The sequence below is a fragment of the Eurypyga helias genome, unplaced genomic scaffold (assembly GCF_000690775.1).
Source record: "Eurypyga helias isolate BGI_N326 unplaced genomic scaffold, ASM69077v1 scaffold49189, whole genome shotgun sequence".
Classification (NCBI taxonomy): Eukaryota; Metazoa; Chordata; class Aves; order Eurypygiformes; family Eurypygidae; genus Eurypyga; species Eurypyga helias.
The window spans coordinates 4,706-15,257 of record NW_010271032.1 but is presented as its reverse complement, the minus strand read 5'-3'; the positions used below and the strand labels follow the sequence as shown (position 1 = coordinate 15,257).

General features: G+C 48.7%; 1 protein-coding gene across 1 annotated transcript; it reads right to left on the bottom strand.

Moving 5' to 3' along the window:
* Nucleotides 1-2,702: 2,702 nt before the first annotated feature.
* Nucleotides 2,703-10,347, bottom strand: TCEB3 (transcription elongation factor B (SIII), polypeptide 3 (110kDa, elongin A); the record flags this gene model as incomplete). Its single annotated transcript, XM_010158654.1, has 10 exons — nt 2,703-2,962; nt 3,536-3,687; nt 3,962-4,073; nt 4,554-4,734; nt 5,000-5,097; nt 5,520-5,675; nt 6,024-6,138; nt 7,400-8,600; nt 9,471-9,589; nt 10,291-10,347. Coding segments are annotated over 10 exons (2,253 nt in total), but the record flags the coding sequence as incomplete, so codon positions are not given.
* Nucleotides 10,348-10,552: the final 205 nt, after the last annotated feature.

The window sequence follows — 10,552 nt, the reverse complement described above, 5'->3', positions numbered from 1 at the left end:
GGGAAAAAGAACGAAGCTGCTTCTCAGCAGCGCCAGGAAGAGCTCCTGGGGTTCAAACGGGGACTTGGTCCAGTCTGGAGGGGGGAAACGGGAGCATCCCCCGTTGCCATGGGGATGGGCGAGCAGCCCTCCCGCGGCCACAGAGACATTCATCACTCAGAAAAAAAAACAGCAGACATGGTCCAGTGTTTGGTTTTTATTGAGACATGATTTTCCTCTTTTCATATAACTTATCTAATTAAAATATTCATCTTAGTTACCACAAAAAAAGGAACATAGAAAATTGTATGTACACAGTCGGGGACCAAAATACAAATGCAAGTCAAAGTCACTTCCCCTCCTGCCCACATCACTCATCTGGTGAAGGGGGAAGAGGCAGCTCTGCTCAGTTCCTTCGTGTGTAGTGTAGCACAGAAAAATTGCACAAGTGTCACACCCCAAGCACCCAGACTGGGAATGGAGCACGCTCTTTCACCCTAGGCTTTGCTCAGTTTGTGTCTCATGGAAGAGGGCAGGCGCCTGACCCTTCCAGCCGTACCAAGTGTCTGAGGAAAAGGCTGGTGTCAGTCCTCGGAGCAGGGGGACATGCTCAGCACAGAGCGCAGTGGATCCAGGCAGTGTCACATCCCATTCTCTGTACCCCTGCAACCCAGCTAAGCTAAAACACAGACACAGCTGGCAAAGCCTAGAGCAAAGAGGCTGCTCTGAGCGGGAGGGTACATCACCCCAGAACAGCAACGCTCTGCGCATTGTATGTAGCCGTAGTACTAATTAAAGTGGCAGTTTTGCAGTGCCCAAGCTTGTTCTTGGGCCTCACCCAGATCCTTTCCTCAAGGCTCCATTTGGGACCTGAAGACGATGCCAGACTCCCCTTCCCTCTGCCCCTACCCCAGGTACAGAGGAGAAATGAACGGTAGCACAACAGTCAGCAGAAGATAATATATTGTTATCTAATTAAAAATACAGCAAAAACGCAAGAGTAAGGAGCCATTAGTTTACAGCACAACACACACTGAAATGCTGCACGGTAACATTAAAGCATCTGGGACCGTAACGAACTTAGAGCACATGAGAGTTTGAGAACATTTTTCCAAGACCTTCAAACTAAGAAAAGAACAAGATCAAATAAATGAGAAATGTGTTCAGAATGGTTTAAAATTTAAAAACAAAGACAAGAAAAGAAAGAAACCAACAGAAACCAGAAGCATACAGGGATATTTCTAGAGCCCTCCAAGGAGGGCTCTTCACAGCAAGGTTTCCCCCGGGCAGCGCTCACAGACAACTCCACCGGTTCGGGATTTGGCAGCCGCAGAAAGCCAGCAGCAGAGCTTTGCGAGAGCTGCCACCAACAGCATCCACTGCCGGCCCTTTTTCCACCTAGATAGCACAGTCGTAGGTCAGCAAATATGGCTTGGAACGGGAGAATCTCTCCCCTTTCTGATCCGGAGCTTGGCGCCAGAGAGGCCATCTCCCTCGCCACATGACCTGGGTCTAACCAGCTCCACCCTCCGCTCACACCACCTCTGGGTAAGTTCGCTTTGGAGGCAGACGTAACGCTCACCACAGCAAGGTTTCGCGTGCACTGGCAAGCAGCTAGCTGTGTGTGCCTCCCTGCTGCAGCCCCCCGAGAGCGCACACCTCACACAGCTCTGGGAGCTGTGCTCCAGGGCACCTCCGCACACCTCCACCAACCCCAGCGCCTGGCTCACATCGCACACCCCTTCCTTCCAGAGCTCCAGCTCCTCAGACACCACGTACAACCAAGGTTTTCAGACTCCTATGTAGTATGCACACATTAAAACCAAACCACGTTTCATTATTCACTTCCCAGTCCCTCGTTACAGGTTCAAAGACTAAAATCCTTGCTTTTGCCAAAGAGGAAAACATACAGGGAAAAGACAGGATTTAAGCACCAGCTATCAAACTGGAAATAAATCCTTCCCAATTCCACACAAAAAACAAGATAAAAGCATTTTTATTTCCACTAGAAGAGGCAAACCAATGCCTCCACTGATATTTAAAAACTATTTTTAATTTAAAGTCCCCTCTTGCTCTCAAAAAAAGTTAAAATCTGACTTGGTGCCCAGTAAAGTTTCTCCCCAAACCCCTCAGTTTTATTCCCAGTAGCCAACAGAAGACAACAGCAGCAGAGAAAGTCCCCGACAGCTCTTGGCATCCCTGCACAACAACATAAGCATCTGTACAAGATCTACAGTAAGAGCAGAGAGAAGGTTAAGAGCTAAGGTTTTATTAACATACACAAGTGGAGAGCAAAGCCTCAGGACTTGATGCTCTTGCCAAAGGATCCATGAGCAGATGGGCCAGTCCCACTTGTCCCACAGAGTCCAGGTGGGACACTGGGCCCAGCAGGTACCAGATCACGAGGAAAGACTTGAGTGAAACCCAGCGTCCACTCAGACAGATGGATTCCTGCCAGCTCGAGTCAGAGGCTGGCCCTTGTACTGGATTGGGAGGGGGGAGACTGGGGAGCGACATAAATAATACCAGCGGGATAGAGGGGCAAAATATTAATTAAAACCATTTTATAATTTATTAAGAGGTTAAATAGTAAATAGTCTCTGGATCTTCCGCTCTCAGCAGGTGCCAAGACTTCACATTTTCTTGCATCGGGAGATTCTATACACCCTTCTTTTGATGGATGACAAAGCCAGAAACAGGATATTAAAAGGGCAGGGGGTAAAAGAGGGGCTTGACACTGAGAAAGCGACCAGAATAAAAGATAAAATACTGTGCTGTCATCTTGTGCAGACTGAAACTTCTTCCAGCAGCCTCCAAAGAGGTTAAAAAAAAAAAAAAAAAAGAAGGGCTGTTTGGGTACCTTCTCCCCTTCAGTGCCACTCCCCCACAAAAGGAAAAAGTCCCAGATCTGCACTGCAAACTTATCTTCGAGAGAATCTGTTTTTGAAAGCTTTGATAGTCTTTGCCATCATGGGTGCAATTTCTGCAACAGAGAAAGGGGAAAACAAACCAATCAAACAAAACCCCCCACTCATTAAAGCAGCAGTCACAGACCAGGAGAGCCGAGAGCAACTCAGAGCTGCAGCCCTGGCAAAGCAGACACGAGGCAGGCGCGCGTGCTCTCCGATCACGGCCCACCGTGTTTTTGGGTCACGGGCTGAGGAGAGGCCCGCTCTGTCTGCACTGCCACACCACAGATCTCTCGTTAGACTACCTCTCCCTGCTTCCTTCCCAAGGGAGCTGCACCGTAACTGCAGTGCTCCAAGCAGCTGGACAGATCCAGAAGGACAGCAGGAGGGGAAAAGGCAGGGTTTCTGTCTCTAGTACTGTTAGGACAGGCTGATACAGTCAGCACGGAGCAGGCAGGTGAATCGGATGTTTCCCTATGCTTTTTCTTGTGTGAGAAGTTTGAACAGCCTTTGCCCTCTCCTTAGGGAGGGGAGAGAGGCCTCCAACATCGACCCTCCGGCACAGGCTGGATTTCTCTCACAGCAGAAGCAACAGATCTGTGTATTAGCAAAGGAGGAGCTCACAATGTTCTGCGGTTTGTACTTACTCTTCACTGGTGGTTTCCTGGGGTCGTAGGAGGAGAAGGTGCTACCTGAAGATGGGGCAGAATGGGCACTGCTGGTGCTGGGCCCATTGTAGGACTGCTCCTCACTCACAAGAGTGTGGCTTTTGCTAGCTGTGTACAGGACTGGTTTTATTCTGAAACAGAGACGGGACAGAGATTTCAGTAACAGCATCGCTGTGGTTTGATGCAATTCTTCAGACACAGCAGCATGGCTGATACCAGATGGAACCAGCAGTGGCCAGGGTCTCTGTACTTCCCAGCAAGAAAGAGGCTACTACAGTTACGAGTTTCACTGCAAAAGGACCTCCCAGACACACAGCAATGCATGGGACAGAGCTTCAGGGGGAAGCTGGCCGGAGCCCACAGGGTAAGAGGCCTGAACAGCACGTGTTACTGAGAAACACTCACTTGGTCTTCTCTGGCAGAAGGGGTCCTCCAGTTCCAAACTTCTCTTGTCTCCTTCGTACGTCCCGAGGGGGCTTTGCTGCGGAGTTCACAAATGCCATTTTGGCCACTCTCCCTGTAGGAGGCCAGAGGGAAACATTGCTTAGATCCAACTTACTATAAAAGGAGACTCCTCAGTGCTTGTCTTATTATGGCAAGCTCCAACCGCCTCTCCCCAGTCCATCCGTTCCCTAAGGTCTGAACCTCTTGCAAGTCGCAACATGGGCTGCGAGAAATCAGACTGATCGGTTTTAGGAATGCTTCACCCACCCTGCCCTTCTTCAACCCCGGCACAGAGAAGCTGCGCTAGAACAGAAGGTGTGGCCCTGCACGTTCTTGCTGGAAAATACCGCTCTGTCTAGGCTGCATCAACACCACTACGGATGAAATCGAGAGCCTGCTATGCCATTAAGCAAAGGTCGCCACACAAAGAACAGAGAGCTAAACAACTCCTAAACTGGACTAGATTTAAACCAGTCATTCCAAAAGACCTTCCCCACATAAAGATATCCCTTTGGCAGCATTCCCAGACTCCTCTCTCATCATTCAGCTCTACCTTTGGGTTTGTTGGCATGAGCCGAGCCGATGTTCCGTGCTAACATGAGCAGCCGCTGCTCTCGTGCGTCGTGAAGCCGAAGGTACATCTCCCGCCAGGACTCGAACTCTTCTGGCTTCTCGTTCTTGAAGTCTCGGAGACAGTGATTGTGCCACAGTTGATCCGTATCCTCAATGAGAACCTGAAGCAAACCCACATGAAAGCTGGGATCCCTCCTGACACCTTCACTCCCCTCTCCCTCAGCACCAGTGTCACTGGAATACCACAGAGGACAAGACAGCTTTGGGGCCAGCTTGCAGCAAGAGATGGGCAGTTGGCAAATCCAGAAACTCGGGACTAGCACAAGCAACCTCTTGTTGTAAAAAGCATTGTTCTTTACTATTCTGCTATGGCAGATGAGGACAGAACATCCCATCACCATGCCTTCCCCAGGCCCAGGCACTCACATGATTACACTCCTCAATGCGATACAGCTGCTCCGCAGTGCACCTCTCCAATACCGGCTCCAGCACTGAGAAAGGGACACCACCCACTTCATAGATTGCTAGAAAGAAGCAAGATGCACAGAGTATTTATTCTGCTCCTTCCTTGCCCAGGAAAGGGCTTGGTACCCTGAAATCCAGTGGGGGGGGGGAAAAAAAGTGCAGTGCTGCATGCCACTACACAATACGAGAGGAAGGAGAAAGGAACTGTAGGTGCGATAGCTCTAGTGGGTCCTCAGGCCCCAATATCTCCAAATGTTTGTGCAAGGCTCTGTTCACCACTATTGCCAGTGCTTTAGCACTCCCTGAAAGCATGCTGGGTGCCCCAGTGAGATCCGACCCACGTTAGCTAGCTTGCCTTGTGACAAGGGCCAACTGCTTCACATCCCAGCCAGACGCTGCAGGGACAGGTAGAAACAAGATACCGAGTTCAGTCTACCGGCATGGCAACGCGACTTTAAGTGAGATGAAGAGAGGTACTTACAGTCAACGTTCTTACTGAGGACTCTGATACATTGCTGATAGAGAGACATCATCTTAGGGAGGTAGGCAGTTTTAGAGCCTGAATACACCTGCATCTTAGAATTCAACCGGCGGCCTATAAAGCCTGCTTCGCTGTCTTCAACTGGCGAGGACACTGCTGTAAAGGGAAAGACTTGGGAGTAAGAAGGGAACAGAGAGAAGAGCCCAGCCTGATGAACAGTGCAGAAGACACAAATCAGAGTCACCCAGACACAACTAAAGGGCCAAGTCTTCTCTAAGAGACCCGCAACCTAGTTCAGGAAGGGCAAGTCCAAAGCCTCAGCTTTGGTCAGCAAAGGATCTTCCCCTCTTCCTCATTTCTGCTGGAGGATGTGCAAAGAAGCCACTTTTTTTCTGAACCCTGGGCATCAGAGCCCACAGAAAGACTTGAACCCAACCAGCATCCACTCCCTCCCACAAACAGTGTCTGGAGCCTGTTTTAGACCTATTTTCCTGTCCAACATACCTTTCCTTTTTGGCTGGGAGCAGGGAATGGACTCGATCGAAGGAAGAGGGCGGTAGTTGGCCTGGATCGGCGGCAGTGGGATGTCTGGTAACGTTGGTACTACATCTAAAAGTATCTGGAAGGAGAGGATGTACATGCAAATGAGGCAGGAATACATGAGAACGTTACCTCCCGTTAGCGTACAAACTGCACTGAACGGCAATTTGTTGGACAGCCCCAGTGACACTCGATGCTGATCAGCTCGCACCAGGGAACAGCCCTGGGAGGAGGCTGCACTTGTGCCACCTTACTGTGGCTCCACCTCTGCTGTCAATACAATGAAGCCAAAACTAGGGACCTGGATCTCTCAGCACCCTGCAGTAAGAGCCATTCATGTCTTTAACCTAAGAGGTTCAGCGCTAAAGGCCTCTGGCAAGGACCCAAGTCAGATAAACAATGCAAAGAACTAGAACAAACACAGAAGAAAAGGCTGGCAGAAACAGTCATTTACCTGTTCTGTCCCTTCTCCTCCTCCCCACCCCTGCAAAAAACTCTGCAGTGGTGGAGGAGAGGGAAACCTCACAAACTGGGGGAAACCCAAACCTTTGGTAGGAGGCACTTTTTAGGATGAATAGCAAAGCAGGATTTTAAAAGGCTGCTAAGATTACAAAAACACCTTTTGAAGAGCAAGGTGTTTCAAGTTGAGTAAAAAGATTAATTGGTCAAGGTTTTACACATCAGTCCCTTATCTACATACACCACACAGGCGCCAGGGTTGCGATAACACCTCTAAACCCGCTCATTTTTTCAGGCTTTCACAAAAGAAGGTCCGTCTTCTACAACAAGCTGCATTGTAACACCAGTTCTCCCATGGCTGTAGACCAACAGGTTTAGTTAATGGAAGCGCAGCACTGATCAGCATAAAAGGTCGATTTTAGAGAAGCATGAATACTCGAGAGACCTGGGCACCTGGCTAGCCAGCGGCGCGCTGCACGTCAGGCTGGGTTCTCGGCTGACTCGCATCTAAAGATACTCTGCCTGCCTGACAAACGCATCACATCCCACAGGCTTTCATGCAGTTATTGAGCTGAGAGGGTTTCCTTACTCTCCCCATTCTTGAATAAAGAGTGTTTTGCCTACTGCATTTCTTTCCCCTCCCCCCCTCCCTCTTCACCCACTTCTCCACTCTAACAGCGATGCCTGCAGCTTGGGGATATGAAACACATGGTGTATCCCAGCAGGAACCGGGAGTCACAGACCTAGATACTAGTGAGACACCACGAGCACAACCCGATGGAGAAAACCTCCAAGGGGAAAACTAACAAGCCCCAGACGGCAGGGGACCAAGGGGAGCAGATCCCACCTTCTTTGTTCACTTTCAGGTCTCGAAACCTTACCCGGTTTGGTTTAGGAGGCTCAGGTAACTTCTTCTCTGCCTTTTTCTCACTTGTTTGCATGTGGCTCAGACTCTTCTGACTCGAGCTTGAGCTGTTGCTACTGGCTTTGGATCCGTTCTGTTTGCTGTGCCCCCGGTCTTTCTCCCCGGCTGACACAGAGGGCTTGACCACTTTCTTTTTCTTTTTCTGGGGCTGGTCGTAGCTGAGGTACGACTCGAAGGACATTGTAGGTTGTTCAAATTCATCCTCCATTTCCCCCTCCCCAAAATTGGAGGAAAAGCCTGTCGATTTTTTGTCCACATCAGAGATTTTGCGCTTCCTCTCTGAAGATTTTAGGCTCCCAGCAATCCCCTTTTCTTTGATCCTATTTGAGGAGTCGCTCTCAGCTTTCCGTTTCTCCTGCTCTGGGTTACAGGTCTCCAATGTCACCTTGGGCTTTTCCAATTTGCTTTTTTCAGAGTCCCGATGTTTTTGCTTCTTAACGTGGTTGTCCAAAGACTCTTCCAAGTGCAACTTCTCCTTTCTGGAGGTGCCGCTTTCTCGGTTTTTCTCCTTCTTGCTGCCATCTGATATCCTGTGCTTCTCCTTGCTGGCCCCAGCCAAGGGGGCCTCTCGGAGCTGCTCTTTGAAAGAAGTCTTGTGTAACCTTTCCGGGCTGAAGGCAGAGGTCCTGTCCTCCCCTCTGCCATCAAGTCGCTGCTTCTTGTGTGAAGACTTGTGCTCTTTGCTTCGACTCATGTTCCCTTTGTCGTAGAACTCACCAGGGTTCCTCTCTTGGGCTCCCCCCAGCTTCTCCTGAAAGCTGTGGCCTTTACTTGGTTTCTGATGAAATAATGGTTCTTCCTGCTCCTCAGAGGCATAAGGGTCTGTGTACATGTCCTGAGGGCTCTCGCTTGGCTCAGATGACACAGCTTGTCCACAGTCCGAGTACTCCTGATCTGAAGAGAGCACTGGGGAAGATCTGCCCCAACCCTTCCCCTTGTTGCTGCTATTGCCATAAGTCTCATGGGCTCTCTCAGGCCTAGAATACCTTTTGGACTTCTTTTCCTTATGATTTGGGCTATAGGACTGGCTGCAAGATGGCTGGAAGGGTTCTGCATACTCCCGATCCGGTTCCTCATCCTCTCTGAGGGAGGGTTCTCGATGTCTTTTTCTTGAGCTGCTCTTCTCATAGTCACGGTCTTCGGAATCTAGATTATTCCTGAAGGGAAGAAAAACTAGGTTAAAACTTCCCAATATGAATGAAAAGAGCCACTCTCCATGGACTGTGTGGACATTAACCTCTCTTACATAAGACCAATGTTTTATTTTGTAGTTTTATGGCAAGAATACCACTGACTCTCTCAGTCACAGCAACCTTCAGGGATGTAGAAACTGCATTTCCACTCCAGAAGTTGATTAAGCGTTTTTATTAGGACTAGAAACTTCACGGTTCACTGGAAAACAGAGACAGATGCGTACAGAGACTTCAACGTGCCTACACACTCCTGGCTGTGTGGCACCTATGGGAAACACGTCCCGGTTCACCAGTTCAGCATGCAGGGATACCACAGCCATGGAAATTACTGTGGGTAACTGGGTCTATCACCGACATGTAAACAATCTCATTGCTGCGCCCAACACAGCTTTGTTACGGCAACACGCTTGCTAGCATTAACTTTCAGTTTCCATAGGATTTTGGCACAGAAAAGCCTTCTTTAAGCAAGCCACTTCCTTTACTCGGGCCTAGAACTTCCTCTCCACAGCATCACAAGATGGAAAGCTGGCAGACTGCATCTCTTGCTTTATTAAGGGCACTTTTCCGGCATCTACTGTTAATCTCTTCATCAAACGGCAAATTCTTGAGAATTAGCCTTACTTTCATGCAAAACCGCAGCAGTCAGCAGTCCAATGCTCTGCAGCTAACAGAGGCAGGAATTTTATGCCAAAACAAGGCAAAACCCCATGCGGAGTTCGCACACTTGTGTTCTGGGTTTTTCCAGAGCGTTTGCTCTGTTTCCTTGGTTAGAGAAGTTTATAACCTCCACTGCAACAGCAGAACAAAGCTTATCCAAGAAAATCGAACACTTACCTGTCTGTGTCCTGGGACACGGGCACTAGCTTCTTCCACCTGGCTACAAGGTTCTTCGCAAAGTCTCCTACGAGCTCGTGTTTCCGTAAACTGTTCACAGTCTTTCCAACACCTGTCTCCTTCATGAGAGAGACAAGACACGGATTCATCTTGGTGAAACACTCAGCATTCTCACCTCTGCTAAACTTCCTACGAAGTGACTAGTTAACCCACTACCCGTGGCTGCAAGGTAGAAATAAACTCCCCTGCTCTAACAGCAAAGGTATCACATGCGTTACATCGTGCTTTCAGCAGCCATTACAGCTCTGTAGATCAAAGACTGAACTCTGCCTTAGCCAAACATTAATTATTTGTATTAATAAACCAAGTTAATAAACTTGGTTTATTTGTATACAAATAAAACAAATTAAATAATTTGTATTTTAATTTTAATTTAAATAATTAAATAATAATTTGTATACAGAATAATTTGTATTAATAAACCAACTTACCAACACCATGACTGTTGGTAAGTTTTAAGACAGAAGTCATTAATATTTCCTAATTTCATGCTGATGCAGTTGTTGTTAGGAACTGCTCAGTCTCTCATATCCCAGTCAAGCGTTAAGCTTTCGGAAGAACTGAGGATGACAGACCTCCATGGCTTCACGCTTGCTCTAACACATTCCTTTCCCTGTGCCTGCAAAGTCTGGAACTACATCACAATCGCGCAGGTAGCCACAGCAACACACAGTATTCCAGGGAAAGCAGAACTTCAGTGGCAAACATCCTGTGACTTGACAGACACGATGAAAAGCGCGAGAGATTTCGCAGCTCTTACCACAAGAATGTCAACTGTGATGGGCAACTCAGACAGCCTCTTCAGACTTTTCAGCAGCTGTAGAGACAAGGAGGAAAGTGTTCAGACTTGTCACACCGAACCACACACTGTGATTAGACAGGAAGAAAACTCTGCACTGCCTGAGAGCCTGTTAGAAAGACCCAACCGGCAGACAGCTGCTGCCTTGCTCCAAATCAAACCCCCGAGAAGCTGCACACGAGGCCCAACTGTAAGGAAACTGTAGTCTCTTTGCCTACGAGGG